Source organism: Lactuca sativa, chromosome 4 (genome assembly GCF_002870075.4).
Source record: "Lactuca sativa cultivar Salinas chromosome 4, Lsat_Salinas_v11, whole genome shotgun sequence".
NCBI lineage: Eukaryota > Viridiplantae > Streptophyta > Magnoliopsida > Asterales > Asteraceae > Lactuca > Lactuca sativa.
In genome coordinates this window covers 402,187,640-402,205,173 of record NC_056626.2, presented here as the reverse complement: position 1 = coordinate 402,205,173, position 17,534 = coordinate 402,187,640, and the positions used below count along the sequence as shown (strand labels likewise).

The window sequence follows — 17,534 nt, the reverse complement described above, 5'->3', positions numbered from 1 at the left end:
CCCAGCTAACCCGACCCTATGAACCCGAAACCCGATTAACCCGAACCCGACCAACCCATACCTTAATAGGGTTGGGTGTCGGGTTAAATTATTTTTTGTGTAAACCCGACTAATCCGACCCGATTAACCCAAAACCCGATCGGGTTGACCCGATTAACAGCCCTACATATAAGTCTTGTTGGCATGAGAAGCTTACTGACTCACTTTTTACATGTAAGGTGTCAAATAACGGTCAAGATGGACCCCTTTTCACCATCACAAGGTCCAATTACTCAGAATCACCTATTCAATATGGTCAAACCATTCTATGTCAGGCAGCCCTTGATGAGCATGACAATGTTGTGATCATTGTGACCGAGCTGGCCAAGATAGATCTAGGCAACAGTGATGAAGTAGTGTATGAAGATGTAATTGGTGACCTTTGTTTTGAAGAATCTTCACCATCTTCAACATGGAAGCTATTATTAAAAAAGATTGTTGATGTTTACGAAAAAATTATCAATTGGAACGGTGGTGGCCTTATTAGGCCTGTCAAATCGGGTCGTCGTGTCGTGTTTTTGTCTGACACGACACGACACGATAAGGTTTTTTGTAACACGAACACGACACGATGTCGTGTTTTTTTTCACTAACACGAAAACGAACCAATTAAAAAACGACAACACGACACGACACAACAAAGATAATATTACATAACTATTATTTTTTTTAATTCATATTTAATCATATATAACACGATAAAAACGACAAACACGAAAATACGACAAATACATGCTCAATCGTGTCAATTTCGTGTGGATTTGTAAACACGAACACGACACGACACGACATCGTGTTTTATAAACTTGACACGAACACGACACGAAAACGAATTCGAATTTTGATTTCGTCCCGATTTCGTTTCGTGTCGTGTATTTTTGTCGTGTCGTGTCATAAATTGACACCCCTAGGCCTTATACAGTTATTGTAGGCATGCGAAAGATTTGAATTTCTTATCATCTGTTCATTCCATGAACCACGTCAGCATAGATCTGGAGAACTTTTTGAGTGTGTCAATGTGGCATCTGTCGTTAAAAGTGACAAAGAGACTCGTCAGTTTTCAGAGCTAATTAAAAGCAAGATACTAGAATGATATTTTTGTCTCACAAACTTTTGCTAACTGCCTTCTTCCGTCCCTAACTAGTAAGAATGACTGGAACAAGGTAGGCTTTCAAAATTGAACAAAATCCTTCTCGATCTTTTTGTTAGTTCGACCAATCGGTTTGGCATCGCCATGTAGATTTTTTTTTTTTTCTTTTCAAAACAGAAATAAACCAGGAAATCGATTGCAAATAACTTTATACCTTCGATTGCAGTTCCAGAGAGCCAAATTCCTGATGGGATGGCGCCTTATTGGCTTATACCAAAAGGAGGTTGGATTTGAAACCAACCGTCCACCGACAACCTGTCACCCTCTGCATATCAACAAACCAAGAACATCCGCCTCCATTTTCCGCCATGTCGAAGAATCGGATTATCCAAGAACAATCGCCGGTCTCCGGTGGCTATAGAGGGGCGGCGTCTTCTTCGCCGTTGTCCAACCCTGGTTTGCCCCGGGTGACATGGCCGCCATTGTTTTGTTTGACAATAGTATATTCGGCGCTTCACCTGCCAACTTTGGGTTGCCTTTTATTCTATTGTTTTAAGAGAAATTATCCGAATAGTCCCTATAGTTGTATAAGTTTGTCTGTTTTGTTATTATCTATCTTTTTAACAAGGAAGGTCCTTATAATTATTATTATTTTTTTTTTTATTTTTTTTCAGTTTTGTTTTTATCCTGACATACCTAAAAATATTATTTTTTTCTTAATTACTAATGTATTTTTAATTAATTTATTTCCTATATATTTGTTAAATTAAATGCCCCAAGTGTTGAAAGCCTCCGTGACTATTGATGACCAATGTCAATGTCGGACCCCTTTACCTCCAACTACTACTACTACTGTTAGCCCACTTTGGCAACCACCATCAACCACTCCAGCAGTCTAGCCAAAACCAAATCAAAACCTACAACCAAAATAATTACCATTATGTTTTTCAATTTGATCTTCAACCTGTTAAATGAACCGAGAGATCCAAATGACACGAATTATAAAAACCATATTGATACTTATCACTAACAAATGTTATTATCAAATTGGAGTATAAAAAAACAAACCGAATCGAGCTACTAACTTAAGACTAACAAACCATCATGTCAATCGACACCAAAATTTTGTAAATTACATGTGGATAAGACATTAAATACCTTATAGATTCTTGCTGGGAAAAGGAGATGAGGCAATTGGTAAGAAGTTAATTGCTACAAAGAATATGAAGTCGAAGAATAGATAACGGAACTTTTTAACTACACCTCTGCAAGCAAAGACGGCTAGGGATCGTGGGCCGGATCTGTAGCCCTCATTATCTCTCCATTTGAGATGCTTTATAGCCTAACCCATTGGATTGAGGTGGTTTATGGTTTTTTTGAAGAAGGCTTTCGGTAGGGCAGCGGTTGTGTTACTACAAAGAAGAGAGAGAGAGAGAGAGAGAGAGAGAGAGAGAGAGAGAGAGAGAGAGAGAGAGAGAGAGAGAGTAATGTTAGTAGGTGTGGGAGTTAAATATCATATTAATATATTTATCTATTTATTAATAACATAAAATATAGATAAAATTAGAAAAAGAAATGAATAAAAAATAGTCTTTATATATATATATATATATATATATATATATATATATATATATATATATATATGCCTTGGGCCCTTGAGTTGGGCTTGCCACTTGGACTTGAGAATTGGGCCTCGGGAGAGCCCATTTGTTATTGGGCCTTGGTGGGCCCAATGGATTTTTGGTTATAGATGGGTTGGTTAGTGGTCTACCTTTAGATCTAATGAGTGAGAGTTTGGACTTAGTTCCTAATTGAGTTAATTATAGGTTTGGCTCAAAGATAGAGGCCGGTGCGCAGCAACAACGTTTCTAGGGGTTGTTCGTCATCCGAGGTGAGTCTTCTCGCTATACTTACCATGAGTGGTATCTATGAGTGACCGGAGGGTCTTTAGTGCTTATTTGAGTTACATCATATTATGCGTTTTGTCTGTGTGATATATATGTTATATTATGTGTTTTACTGAGATAGGACTGGAGGGTCCAAACCGAGTTGTAGGACTGGAGGGTTCCATTGAGACAGGACCAGAGGGTCCAAACCGAGCTGTGAGACCGGACGGTCCTCACTGAGACACACGAACAGAGGGTCCATGTCGAGTTATAACAATGAGGGGCTTATTATTTGTGTATGTGGTATTTTGGGGAACTCACTAAGCTTCGTGCTTACCGTGTTGTGTGATATGTGTTTCAGGTTTTTCTCAGGATTACAAGAAGGTGCCGACTTGATTGTACACACCAGAGAGAGAGTTATATTTTGAGGATCCTAGATTATTAATTAAACAATTACGGAGTTGCGTTATAAATTAAATAAATAAGATTTTTGTGAAATAGGTTATGAGAATTATGTGATTCTAAAATGAAAATTTTGTTTGGAAATTTACGGTGTCACAACTTGAGCTTTGAAGATCTTGAACTTTGCTAACGCTTCATCTTTTGATTTGAGTAGATAAACCCACATATATATATACACCAATCATCAACAATCAATAAAAAATATTTGTTACCTCCCATTGATTGTGGCGTTATTGGCCCACAAAAATCAGCGTGCAAGAGTTCCAACGGTTTGGAGGCTCTCCACTGAGCTTCATTAAGGAAGCTTTTCCTTGTTTGTTTTGCCACAACACACCCACTAGACAAGGCATTCCGATCAGCATCCCGTTCTTTCCCATTATTTCTAAAGTGTGGAAGTTAGCATGTCCCAAGCGGGCATGCCAAATCCATGTGCCATCAACCAAAGAAGCTACCAAGCATGTTGGTTTTACAACCTTTAGTGCAATTTTATACAACCTATCGCCGACCTTTGGACCTTCAACACAAGCTTCCCATGCTCATTATAGACCCATAGGTGTGCATTATGTAACCAGGCATCATAGTCCACTTCAGTTAACTAACTGACCCAGGATAAGGATGTTGCTAGTTAAAACCCGAGATAAAATACATATCCAAGATCACTATCTGGTCGCAATTTTTACATTGGAACAATAGTGTACCTTTTCCTTTAATTTCAAACTGTAGAACCATCACCGAACCGAACCCGAACCGTGACGCTTTAGTTTAATTCTGCAAAGAAATTTCTTTCCCCGGTCATGTGATTACTTGCCCTGTTGTCGAAGTACCACACGTCACGATTGCTATTGTTTTGACTTTCATGTAGTTTAGGGAACACTTTTTCGTCATTCAACATTACCATTGATGGTATGTCCTCCCCTTCAACACACAACATGAGAGTTGGTTCATCCTCCATTCCCTTCGTCAAATTCAGTTCTTGTTCTTGTTTCTCCCTCTTCAGGCATTCCGATGCATAGTACCCGTATTGTTGACACTCAAAGCACCTTATGTGAATTTTGTCACGTGGATTTCGATTAGATCTTCCGCCTTCTTGAGACGATTTCCTATCATGTTGATCACCCAGACCTCGACCTACCCCACGACCCCCTCGCGTGTTCCCTTTACTGCCTCCATCACCGTTCCAGCCTCTACCCCGACCACTAGGTGCCTTGTTCTTCTGTTTACTCATTGTTTGACCCTCCGTCTTTGTGGGCAACAATGAATTTTCGCCCGTCGATCCTCCTTGTCGAAGCTTCACCCTGTCTTCGTAGGCTTTCAATTGACATATTTCTTCCTCAAAAGGCATTTCTTCTACATCTGAATATTTCTCCATGGAAGCAATAAGATGAATGTATTTCTCTATTACTGTATCAAAGAGTTTTCAAACCAATTCTTCATTATCCAATGCTGAACCGACACTATTATACTTTGAGATCATCCCAGATAACTTCCCCACATACTCGTCAATAGACTCACTGTCCTTCATCCGGAGCGCCTCAAACTCACTCTTTAACGTGTGTAACCTGGCCTTCTGAACCCGTTCTGCTCCAACGAACCGAGTTTTAAGTGACTCCCACACTTCACGAGCTGTTTTCTTTTTAGCCACCTGCATCGGAATATCTTCTGGTATTGCTTGGAAGATGAACGCACAAGCCAATTTGCTTTTCTTCTCGCCTACAACCACATCTGTTGCCGTCGTGATGGATTCCCATAACCCTTGGGCATCCATTATGGCTTCCATCTTAATGGCCCATGTCGTATAATTCGTAGAAGTGAGAACCGGGCACTGAAAGGTAACTTGGTTTTCTCTGGGAGGGTTTGAGGTGTTTGTTACGAGAGACATTTTTGAGGATCGAATGATTTTTGGCATGTAGAATTAAACACCAGGCTTGTGCTCTGATACCAAGTGATGAATTCAAAGCCTTAAAACTGAAATGGTGATAACAAAGAGGATGAGTCACTATTGTAATGCTTCGCAACCAAAGCTTTATTGAATACTTCTTGACAGGGAGAAAACACTTGAAAAAAAAACAGAACAGAAACTAAAATGGAGCTACATGAAAGGTTGCTGTAACAAACCTATTTATTCTTACAATAAAATTAAATAAAATGCTGAAAAATTGGTCCACCACCTTAGTATCATGGAAAACTGTCGACTGTTACCCATTCATAGTCAAGCTAATAACTCGGTCAACATTAATCATCATTAAAATCAACATTAATCAACAAACTCCAACTAACAACTAAAACACAGGCTAAACATTCAGATTATGAAATGATGTTTTGGATTTGCTCCTTGCTTTCTTGTTTATCTTGTAGCTTCTTTGGTTTCTTTCTTTGTTCCATGGGTTTGTCACAGGGGTGTTTCCGTTTCTTTGATAGTTTTAGGCTGGAAGAGGTGGCAGTGATGGTGGTTTTCTGGTAGCCGATGACGGCATCGAGTGTGTAGATACGAAGAGCAAGGGCAGAGATGGTGGATGTCTTGGCAGCAGCGGCCATTGATGACCAGTACCACCACCATGTGTTGTTGATATAATCTGTCTTGATCATGGTTTCCAATATCATAGTTGCTTCAACCATCTGCAATCCAAAAACATAAAAATTAAAAAATTAAGAAAATAATAATAATAATAATAAATAACTAGTATTTTTAGTTTGGAATTCATTCAATAAAGTGTGTGTTCGGTACGGAGTGTTTGCAACGTTTGAGAGCTTCTAGCTTCTAGCGTTTGACAAAACGCTCCGTTTTGAACAGAAAGTCTCGTTCGGCACTGCAAGCTTCTAGCGTTTAGTTTAAACAAAACGCTCCAATTCCAAATGCTACTTCATTTAGCGTTTAACAAAACGCTACAAGCCCCCCACTACCAGCTAATTTTGCCGAACACGCCCAAAATACAACTCATGTGTAACTTATTTTCACAAAAATGATGAAAATTCTCACTTTTACTTTATTCAAAGAGAACTAAAACTAACTAGTGTATATGAGGATTATAAAAAATTAGAAAGTAAATGAAGTGAACATCTGGATAAAATGAAAAATATGAAAAACATCACAAGATAGGATTTTAAAAGAAACATCTAGTGGATGTTGAAGCTATATAGCAATTAAGCTTTTTATAACCACACAACTTCACACATAATACATGTGTTGTGTATGTGTATATGTATATGTATATGAACATGGATGTGTGAAATCAGATAAAGGGCAATATAGTCATTTTACCTCATATACGGTATTAGCTGATTTAACAAATGCACACCATTCAGACCTCAATTCAGAACTTGCCCTAGACCCTCTTTTTGCTTCATCGGGAAGTGCAGCTTCCATGTCCAACAGATTCATCTTCAACCATCTTAATGAATCACAACCAAGGCTGAGTCGACCGGGTCCCGGTCGATTCAACAAATCCAATTCCACACCACAATCACACTTGTTCTTATGTTGTTCAAATTCAACATTTGTGAAAAAGGTTTCATGGCATTTAACACAGTGGTATCTACATGGCAAAACGGGTTCCAAACATTCACACCTATGCCATTTTGCCATGTTCTTTCTTCTTGGTTTCTTCACTGAATCTGGATCTGTATTGTATTTCGCCTCCAGCAACTCACTTGCCTTTGTAGCAAGTCCGTAGTTATACGAAAAGACCGTTTCGTCCTTGACAGAATTTGCTCCCGTTTGTTGACCATGTTTTGTGATTGACTTTTGCCACTTTGAGATCGAATTTCTCAATTCTCTTCTATTCGGATCGTTTCGTTTAAGGTAGTTGATGAGACTCTTGATTTGTTCGTCGGATTGGAATAAACACCATGCACGGGAATCGGAATCACACATTCCGGTATCGTTGACGACAATTCCGTGATGTGTGCTTGTGTTTGTGTTTTGGAATCCCCAATAGAATCTGTTCTCAGAATCAATGCCTAAAAATTCCTTTCGTAAAGAGAGCTCTTCATGATTAACATCTGGCTCTTTCAAATTCGTTGACGTTTCGTTTAGGGAATTTTTTTGTTGCATCACATTCACAACTGGCTCTTTCACATTCGTACGGATAAGACTGGTTTTCAATAACTCATCGCATAGAAACTTGAGCAAGAAGGTTTTCTGCATTAAGAAAAACATACGAGTGAATGACCATCTTACCCATTTGTCAAAAAAGTGATGATGAGTAACAAATTATTGTTTATCTGAAAACTGCACAAACTTGTAAATGACAAAACTTTAAAAGTAATATGGCTGGCAAGAAATTACAGATTGGTAGGATTTAGGTAAAGGGTAATAAGGTAAGCAGAAAGGTCTAAATGAATGGAAAAAACAACCCTTCTTGCACTTTAACATATTAAGAATTTCTATCTGTATTAAGTCAAAAAAAAACACACCTACAATCTTTTTTATAAATCAGTTATCCACACAGGATTAATCTAAAGAAAGAGAAAGAAAACTCACCTTATCTGCATCTAATTCCCAATACTCTTTTTCCTTCAAGGCAGTGGCTATATCCAAAAGCTTAATATTTTCTTCACAATTTTTATCAACAAATTGTAAAATATTTTCAAGACCTTCTGCTTCGTTGTCCTGCTGAGGTGGCACACAAATGGGACAAAACCAGTTGCCTTTTGGGATTTGAGAAAGAGGGGGAGTCAAACAGTATGTGTGATAGTATGCTTCACACCTATCACAAATAAGTACTTTTCCATCATCTTTATTAATCCCACATACATTGCAGATTCTTGTTTCCCAGGGTGCTTCGGGTATTTCAGTTGAAGTTAGAATCTCTTCAAGCTCCTTCTCTATTTCCTCAACAGGTTTTCTGTTCATGTTATCTTCATAAAATCTCCTAAACAGAGTCCCTACCTGCATTAATAAAATCACCTTAATAAATCTTACTTTATGTTTCTTTAGCCTTATTACAACGTTAGTTAACAGGTTTTTATGCCATGCCCTCGTCCATAAATGTGTAATATAGTGCTGACATGGCAAAAAAAAGTTTGGTGATATCATGTGGACTGTGAGGAATAATCTGAAAGTATAACATTGTACTATAATAATAATAACAATAACAGATATATGAAAAGTACATTGCGATAATAAGAAACAAACCTCCTTTTCATATCGCAATTTAAAATCACGTGACATTTTATCCACCAATTTAAATTTCCGGCGTAAGTTAATCCACACCTGCAAATCAAAAAACATTAAAAAAATGAATCCACAAAACAATAAAACCTTAAAAACGAAACAAAAAAAAAAAGGTTAAAGAAAATATCTAACCTCCTTAACATCCTCAAGAAATGCTTCATGTGAAGCACCATATGCCCCATGAAACAATCTCAAATCAATGGTTCTTAAATCAATAGGACGCATCGACACAGATCCAAAAACAATTTTTAAATAATTATCATTACAATTTAAGTCTCTTCCAACAAGATTAAAAAGACCCTTTTTCTTTTTATCAACAAGAACCTTTTCCTTCTTATCATAAGCTTCTGCCACCTGGCGTAATACCACATGACACTTTTTCATCACTGTATTTGACAACATCTTGGAGGTTTTGATGTCTTCAATTCCCATGCCAGGTGGCGATGCTGTTTGCAGGCCATCCGATACTCTTTTTAAAACATCGATTACGGCTTTCTTAGTGGGCCCAGATGCATTGCCCTTGTACACGTCTTTTGAAATGGAAGCTTCTAGAAGCTTCTTTGCCCATTCAGGTGGGTTTTTCTTTAAAGACTCACGCACACAATTCCGAATTCGGGACCCCACATTTGTAGGCAGCTTTCTTACTGGATCAAGCACTTTCGCCCACTCTGGAATACTAAAATCTGTTTCAAACCTGTAGTTTTCCAAATTGTCGACTTTAGTCCCTGAAGGTAAAATACTCCTTTCTCTTTTCCGTTTGCCAAACACTTTCTCTACAGCTCTTCCAAGCAACTGCAAAAAAAGGCAAAAATGTTACAAAAACCTCAAATGAGAACCGATATTGCCAAAAAAAATAATAATAATTGGAACCAAAACTGCAGACTCAGGGACCAAAATGTAATTTACTATAAGATTTATTGCACGATGTGAATTATATATAAATAATAAATTCACCTGTGCGTCCACATCAGAGCCAGCAACGCCAGCTGGCGATCCAGAGAAAATAGCATCATCACCTTGCAGACAGCGAATGAGCTTCGTCTTATTACCAACAGCAGTGTTCTTAGATCCCATTAACAAGCAAGCCAAGATATATCTTCTAGCCACTTCTGGCCACGTCAGCGGATTAATCGGAAACATTTCTAAATTTACTTTTTTATCCTTGTCCTTCTCTGTATCTTTAGCATCACCGGTTACTTTAAAGGCCTTAGTTATTTTTCGCAGGAGCTTGCTCACTAGCCAAGGTAGCAGTGCCATGTGGACAGTAGTCAACTTGTCAACCTTATTTTTAACACAATTCATTTCTACTGTTTCCAGAAATGCCCCTGCCCCGTATCCATATGTAACTGGCCATGGGGTAAGATGAAGCTCGTTTTCAAGATCTTCATATGATAAACAATCTTCTTCCACTTCGAGAACTTCTTTAAAACGGCATAAGAACTCATATACCTGTGTAGAAAAGAAGAAAGATCAGAGCATGTTATGAAAAGACAAGAATACCCTTATACGAATAATGCATACCTGAAGAAGGTCGCCTGTTGCATTAGAAGACAGCCTTGAGGAAATGAGACTCCCAACAGGAAAAGGCTCCACGTCCTTTATTTTAATTTTTTTATTTGAAATTGTTGAAGATGAATCACGTAAACGATCTTTGCATATTATATATCCTGAACAGGCTTCTACTCCTGGAAGTTGTTCTATAAATTCTTGAACAAACTCAATGTCTAATCCGAATCGATACCCTCTCAGCCAATTTATCAATGATTTTGAAAACTCACGAGTCTCCTTGTCACCATGAACGACAGTCGGCACACTGACACATTGTTGCGAATGTAAAAAGTTCTCCAGATCTATGCTAACCTCCTGTGTAAAATGAACAGATGACAAGAAGCTTAAATCTTCCGCATGCCTACAGTAACACTGTAGGCCACCGTTCCGGTTGATAATTTCTTCGTGAACATCAACAATCATTTTCAGTAATAACTCCCATGTTGAAGATAGTGACGACCCTTCAAAATATTGGTCACCGATTACATCTTCATACATTATCTCATCACCAATGTCCTGATCTATCTCGGTCAGCTCGGTCACAACATTGTCATGCTCCTCAAGGTCTGCTCGACATAGGATAGTTTGACCATATTGAAGAGGTAATTCTGAACAACTCGACCTTGTGATTTTGAAAAGGGGTCCACCTTGACCGTTATTCGACACCTCACATGTAAAAAGTGAGCCGGTAAGCTTTTCATGCCAACAGGATTTATACCCGATTGGCCAAATATAATTGGCACCGTAGTATAATGGGCTTGCAATGATTTTCCCAAATGAGAGTATATAAAAGTCTTCAAATTGTACCGGAAGTTGAACCTAAATGTAAACCATAAACATTATCCAAAATGTAAACAATTGACAAAAAAGAGATGAACTAAAAACGATGGTCAATAGTAAACAATCTGACTTACATTGATCTCGTGTTCCATCAATCTGATATGCGAATGAAGCGGAACCTACGACAAGTGAAACAAGTCAATCAATTGAACTACAGTCAAATTCAAATTTAGGGAAATGATCTATTTCTCCAAATTTGCAACTATTGATTCGATTTTTCGATCTAAAAGAGAAGATTATTTGGGATCTCACATGACTAATTAAATCATTTGGAAATTGTAACAACTTGAAGTAGAAAATTTCATGCGAACAAACCCAATTAAACCCTAGATTTAATAAAGGTGAATCGCTTCTTGATTTCGCCATCAATTCAAAATTTTGTGAGTAGAAAGTATCTTGAATTAACTAGATTTATGTTTGTAAAGGAATGCAAATGATTTACAACTAGAATACCTAGTTTTTAAGGCTTCATAAGAAAAACATTCATCAATAAGTAGAAAATAAGCGATCGATAGATAAATCAACAGAATAGATATAAAATGAGGACATTCACCTTCTAACCTTCGATCTCCTCTATTAGGATTTGCTGCCTATCTCTCAGATTTAGGGCTTTTAGGGCTCTTAGGGTTTCAGACTTTGACTTGAAATCCTCCTATTAAATAGATGCATTTTATAGACCTACACAGATCAGGTTGAATCAATGAAATCTTACAAAGAGGGCAATATAGTAAATTCACAATACTCGGTGTTATTTACCAATTTAATTGATATGGCAAGCGGCGGAAGACATAATCTATTCCGGTATTTGCTATATAGATTTTCTACTTAGTAACAATTACCAAAGTACCCTTAACTTGGAATGCTATATAGATATTCGACTTAGTAACACTTAGGCGTTGTTTGGCAAACTAGCTTAAAAAACAATGTTTTATCAATAAGCTATCTAAAACTAGTTTATCAATAAGCTAGCTTATAAGCTACTTTATAAACTATGATACCTAATTTTATGGTTTTACCAAATGCTAAATTACTATAAGCTAGATTATTTTTGTCAAACATGGCCTTAGAATGATCATTGTAATCTAACCCTGATTTCTCTCATTGTGTGTCTATTGATCTTGATGGAGAAGCCCGAATATATGTTTGTTTATTCCTTTTTGAAGGATTTGAACTATGAAATCTTGTTTTGTGTGTTGGAATCAATCTCACGGCATGAGAAAGACGTTGTTTGGTCACATATTATTTTAGTGCTACAAACAAAAATATTGTTAATAATTATAAAGGAAATGGATATAGACATGAAAAAATGGGAATCATTCCAACATTTCATCCCTTCATGATAAAACGCACCAACCAAAGAATATAATGCTGACTTTTTAAGAAAAATAACACCAAATATATGATGGAGAAGATGAACTTAAATGGTAAAATAATTATTTAAAAGATTTAGAATATTTCATTCAAAATTGGATAAATAAAGCAAACCCACGAATGGAATGGTAATGGACCATACCGTTAATTTCTTCATTACATTTTTCCCCATTCCTGTCAAGAGAAGCCTATAGCAATAAAAAATATGTAATTTTCTTCATTATATTCCACCTCATTATGCAAAACAATGTTATAGAAAAAAAAACATAAAACCAAGAACAAGAAAAAAAAAACACAACTTTAATTATTAAAGCAATAAGATAGAAAAAAAAAATGCAACCAATATATTGAAATGACCAAAAGGATAATCAAACAAACATGACAAGAAATAAGTTATAAGAAAATAAAACTACAAAGAACAAACATGGCAACAATATTTTTCTTAAACGAGATAATATATATAAGCTTGAGATTCCAAATTAGATAACGAATTCTTTCCTTTTTTATTTCTTTTGAGAAAAAACTTGCCTTTTAAGATCTTTCTTCTATCATATATTCTTATATAGTAAATTGAGGGGCCAAGGGATGCATAGTAATATTGACCCATATTCAATACTTGGCATATCAATACTATTAAAAAAACTAAATGCAAATAAGAGGCCTTATATATAGTACATCATGAGACTTTATTATTATTTAATATTCGTGTAATACTCACTAATAACACAGCTAAGTTTCATATAACAATGAAATAAATAAACTACAACTATAGATACTTGCAATGGAAATTACTGCACAAGATGATCAATGTTTATCAACTTCAAGGTGATTAATTTCATCTTCAAAAAAAGAAATTTGTGCACTTCTCACCACAAACTTTTGCTAACTAATTGAAAAACAGAATTTAGATTTCAACTTCGATACAAAATTATTCTACAATTTAGATTTTCTTACCAAAACAAAGAGAACCAGAGAAATATTAATAATATTGATAAGAATAACTTGATACCTTCAATTGCCATTGCAAGTAGCCAAATCTTTGATATGATTGTGCCTTCTATGCATATCCATTTACCAAAAACATCTAACTGTTATGATCTCAAAATTGCTTCATTAGTAATGTGAAATCCCAAATAATCTTCTTTTGTTAGATTGAAAATTTGAATTAGTAGTTGCATATTTAAAGAAATAAACCAATTCCCCAATTATAATTTTGATTGCACTTCAAATGAATGGTTTTGTTACAATCGTTTTAGGGCCAGATTCATTTAGATATCAGATTGATTACACATAAGATTGAGGTATGTTCATTTTTCTGCTGTCACATTAGGTTTTTGTCAATTATGTTCATTTTGGAAGATGTTTGTTTACCATCAATTATAAGTCTTGTTGGCATGGAAAAATATAAGTCTTGTTGGCATGAAAAGCTTACCGGCTCACTTTTTACATGTGAGGTGTCGAATAACGGTCAAGGTGGACCCCTTTTCAAAATCACGAGGTCCAGTTGCTCAGAATTACCTCTTCAATATGGTCAAACTATTCTATGTCGAGCAGACCTTGAGGAGCATGACAATGTTGTGACCGAGCTGACCGAGATAGATCAGGACATTGGTGATGAGATAGTGTATGAAGATGTAATTGGTGACCAATATTTTGAAAGGTCATCACTATCTTCAACATGGGAGTTATTATTGAAAATGATTGTTGATGTTCACGAAGAACTTTATCAACCGGAACGGCAATGTACATGAGTGTGCTACTGTAGGCATGCGGAAGATTTGAACTTCTTATCATCTGTTTATTCTATGCACCACGTCAGCATAGACCTGGAGAACTTTTTGAGTGTCAATGTGCAATTTGTCGTTAAAGGTGACAAAGAGACTAGTGAGTTTTTAGAGTTGTTAAAAATTTGGTTGAGAGGGATGTATATTATGCAAAGATCATTTACTTGATTCATATTTATTAACTTCAAATAAAAATAACTTACTTTCTCTTTTACATTCCACTTATCAGTGAAAACAAAATATGCAGAGTATGTTATTTTTTTTAAAAAAGCATAACAATCAAGAACAATAAAAAATAAACTTTATGAAAGAAAAACACAACTTCAATTATTAAAGCAGTAAGAAAAACAGAAAAGCAACCAAGATACTGAAATGACATTTTTGTCTGCGCGAAAAGGGATGTGAGGTTAATAATAAGGATGAACAAAAAGATAAAATTCAAATAAAATTAGAAGAAATAAGTACTAAGAATATTAAATACAAAACCAGAAATATATTTAGATTTTAGATGGTCAAATGTTGCGCAAAATAAATAGATCGAGCATAACCGGTAACAAAGTTTAATTAGTCTGGGAGCTTATGTTTCCTAATATTTATTTTATATAAGTATTTCGCGCCAAATTATATCAATTCAATATATTTATTTCGGTAGCTTATTTTCATATCAATCCTATTAAGAAAACCAAAAGCAATTATGAAGCCATACATCTACAGGACATGAGACTTACATTATCAGTTACTATTATTACTCAATACTATCACAGCTGGGTTTCATATAGCAATGGACATTATTGCGTAATAATCACTACGACAAGAATCATGTTAAAGATGAATGTTTTATCAACTGCAAGGTGACTAATTTATTCTTTCATAAAAGAAATTATGCACTACTTGATCTAATTTAACAAATCAGAAATTTTCAATCCTTAAAGATTTTCTTGTTAGTTGGACTAACCCATTTGGCATCACAATTTAGATTTTCTTTTTAAAACACAGAGAACCAGGAAATTAATAGTAATAACTTGATACCTTCAATTTTCGTTTCCGAGAGAAGTAGGCTTGGATTTGAAACCTAACGGACAACGATCATAAAGCAGCCTATCAATCAACCACTCTCCGCATATCCCCAGACCAAGAACATCTACAGTGGCGCCGCCTCCATTCCTGCCCACTCAAAAGGGAAACCGCACGGCGAAGCGTCAGATTCTCCAAGAAGAATCGCCAGTGTATGGTCTCCGGTGGCTATAGGAGACACATCGTTATGAAATGATCTGAATAAGAAGAAAGCCGCGTCTTCTATGCCATTGAGTTCCAAAGAGGCGTGACGAAAATAGTTCCGTCATCCAACCAGGTTTCCAGGCGACATGGCCGCCATTGTTTTGTTTACCAATAGGTATATTCAGCACTTCAGATAGTAGCTTTGGGTTCCCTTTTATTCATTTTCTAAAGAGAAAATTATATGAATAGTCCCTATAGTTTGAAATAGTTTGTCATTTGTCTTTAACTTCTTTTTTAAACATGGAAGGTATTATGATCTGTTTTTTTTTTTATGTTTCTGATCACTACCGTTAGCCCATTCCGACAACCACGGTCAACCCACTCAAGTAGCCTCCGGCAATCGAGACAAAACAAAATCAAAACCTACAACCAAAATAATATCTGAAATTAAACCTAAAATGCCACTTTGAGCACGTAACTTTCTCACCATCATCTTCATTTATTCAATAAGATCTTCAACCCGTTAAATGAACCGCAGAACCGGAAGATCCAAACTACACAAATTATTAAAACCTTATTGATTCTTATCACTAAGAAGTGATATCATCAAATTAGAGTACAAAAAATAAACAAAATCGAGCTACTAACTTAGGACCTACAGAACGTCATGTCGATCGACACTTTAATTTTGTAAATTGTGGATAAAGCGTTTAATAACTTACATATTCTCGCCAAGGAAAGGTATGAGACAATCGGTTCAAAAGAAGACGAGAGGCCATGCTGTTGTGAACCTTGGAATTCGTTTAGATGTTATTTGCTACGAAAGAATAAGAATACACAACGGCAAAACTTGTTAACTACACCTTTGCGGTCAAGAGGAGGCCAGCGGCGACCATGGCTTGTTGACCAAATCTGCAGCCCTCATTTTCTCTCTGGTGGTTTGTGGATTTTTCAAAAAAGACTTCCTATGGTGGGTGATTTTAGAAGGGCGAAAAAAACGACATTTCTACAAAGAAAGAGGGTAGAGATGGAAATGAGAGAGAGAATAACATTAGGTCTCAGAGTTAAATAACATATTAATATTTTCCTGTATTTAATAATAACATAAAATATAGATAAAATTAAAAATAAATAATAATAATAAAGATAGAATAGGTTTTTTTTGGGTATGATATGACCAAAGACGCAACAAAACTAAGATGCTGTTTGTTTTTTTGGAAAAAAAAACTCTTCAAACCTCTTATTGTTGCGCGGCACAACACACGCACAACACTTTTCATCTCGTAGCTGTTTGTAGGGCTGCAAACGAGCCAAGCCGAGCTCGAGCATGACTAGGCTCGGGCTTGGTTCGTTTCACTATTTATAGGCTCGAGCTCAAGCTTGGCTCGTTTGAGTCTTGTGGTACAAAGCTCGAGATCGGCTCGTTAAGAATTCTACGGGCTCAGGCTCGATTTGGGCTCGGCTCGTATACAGTATACTCTAATTTCCTAAAATGGTATTTATTAAAGGGTTTAGGTCATTTTTGGTCACTTAACTTTTGGTTTTGTGCTCATTTGGTCACTTAACTCTTTTTAAGTTTTAAAAAGTCATCGAACTTTTGACTTTGTGCTCATTTAGTCACTTAAATTTTGTTTTGTCACATTTAGTCACCTAATTTTTAAAATTGTGCTCATTTAGTCACTAAACAATTTTTTTTAAAAGTTTAGTGACTAAATGAGCACAATTTTAAAAGTTAGGTGACTAAATGAGCACAAATTTAAAAGTTAGGTGACTAAATGTGACCAAACCAAAAGTTAAGTGACTAAATGAGCTTAAAATCAAAAGTTTGATGACCTTTTAAAACTTAAAAATAGTTAAGTGACCAAATGAGTACAAAACCAAAAGTTAAGTGACAAAAAATGACCTAAACCCTTTATTAAATTATTATTTATTTTAATATATAAAAATAAAAATAATTTTTTAATTATATATATGTAGGCTCGTTTAGGATTGTGAGCCTAATCGAGCCAAGTAATAGAGGCTCGAGCTCGAGTTCGTTTAATAAACAAGCCTAATATTAAGCGCGAGCTCGGTTCGGGCTCGTTTAAAATCGATCTCGAGTCAAGCTTTTAACGATTCGA

The 17,534-nt window shown here is 36.0% G+C and overlaps 2 protein-coding genes and 1 long non-coding RNA gene across 9 annotated transcripts; all 3 read right to left on the bottom strand.

Annotated features, from left to right (window-relative positions):
- Positions 1 to 669: 669 nt before the first annotated feature.
- On the bottom strand, positions 670 to 2,589 carry LOC111914064 (uncharacterized). The gene is made up of 3 exons (XR_002857694.3): positions 2,288 to 2,589; positions 1,344 to 2,046; positions 670 to 1,064 (listed from the first exon to the last, which is right to left on the bottom strand). It is a non-coding gene; the product is annotated as an uncharacterized LOC111914064 (long non-coding RNA).
- A 1,648-nt stretch (positions 2,590 to 4,237) lies between these two features.
- Positions 4,238 to 5,257, bottom strand: LOC111914053 (uncharacterized). Its single transcript, XM_023909794.1, has 2 exons — positions 4,993 to 5,257; positions 4,238 to 4,881 (listed from the first exon to the last, which is right to left on the bottom strand). Exons 1-2 carry the CDS (start codon positions 5,255 to 5,257, stop codon positions 4,238 to 4,240), a joined length of 909 nt encoding a protein of 302 aa, XP_023765562.1.
- A 398-nt stretch (positions 5,258 to 5,655) lies between these two features.
- LOC111914063 (methyl-CpG-binding domain-containing protein 9) lies at positions 5,656 to 15,595 on the bottom strand. 7 transcript variants are annotated; one of them, XM_023909804.3, is made up of 13 exons: positions 15,226 to 15,595; positions 13,845 to 13,998; positions 13,422 to 13,500; positions 12,555 to 12,600; positions 11,595 to 11,719; positions 11,116 to 11,160; positions 10,175 to 11,020; positions 9,608 to 10,102; positions 8,786 to 9,445; positions 8,615 to 8,692; positions 7,961 to 8,368; positions 6,740 to 7,618; positions 5,656 to 6,096 (listed from the first exon to the last, which is right to left on the bottom strand). In XM_023909804.3, exons 6-13 carry the CDS (start codon positions 11,131 to 11,133, stop codon positions 5,785 to 5,787), a joined length of 3,696 nt encoding a protein of 1,231 aa, XP_023765572.2. In that variant the 5' UTR covers positions 11,134 to 11,160; positions 11,595 to 11,719; positions 12,555 to 12,600; positions 13,422 to 13,500; positions 13,845 to 13,998; positions 15,226 to 15,595; the 3' UTR covers positions 5,656 to 5,784. The 7 variants fall into 7 exon arrangements, with proteins under 7 accessions (XP_023765572.2, XP_052626677.1, XP_052626679.1 ...); XM_052770717.1 differs by having other exon boundaries at positions 13,422 to 13,998; XM_052770719.1 differs by having other exon boundaries at positions 11,603 to 11,719; positions 13,422 to 13,998.
- Positions 15,596 to 17,534: the final 1,939 nt, after the last annotated feature.

Excerpts from the sequence above, each read along its gene's own strand:
- LOC111914063 (XM_052770716.1), bottom strand. The coding sequence starts at position 12,584 with ATGGGGAAAAATGTAATGAAGAAATTAACG. Across the intron at positions 8,693-8,785 it reads TTCTTGAGGATGTTAAGGAG|GTGTGGATTAACTTACGCCG; the intron begins GTTAGATATTTT and ends TTTGATTTGCAG. Across the intron at positions 7,619-7,960 it reads GGGAATTAGATGCAGATAAG|AAAACCTTCTTGCTCAAGTT; the intron begins GTGAGTTTTCTT and ends TTCTTAATGCAG.
- LOC111914053 (XM_023909794.1), bottom strand. The coding sequence starts at position 5,257 with ATGGAAGCCATAATGGATGCCCAAGGGTTATGGGAATCCATCACGACG. Across the intron at positions 4,882-4,992 it reads GGCGCTCCGGATGAAGGACA|TAATAGAGAAATACATTCAT; the intron begins GTGAGTCTATTG and ends TCTTTGATACAG.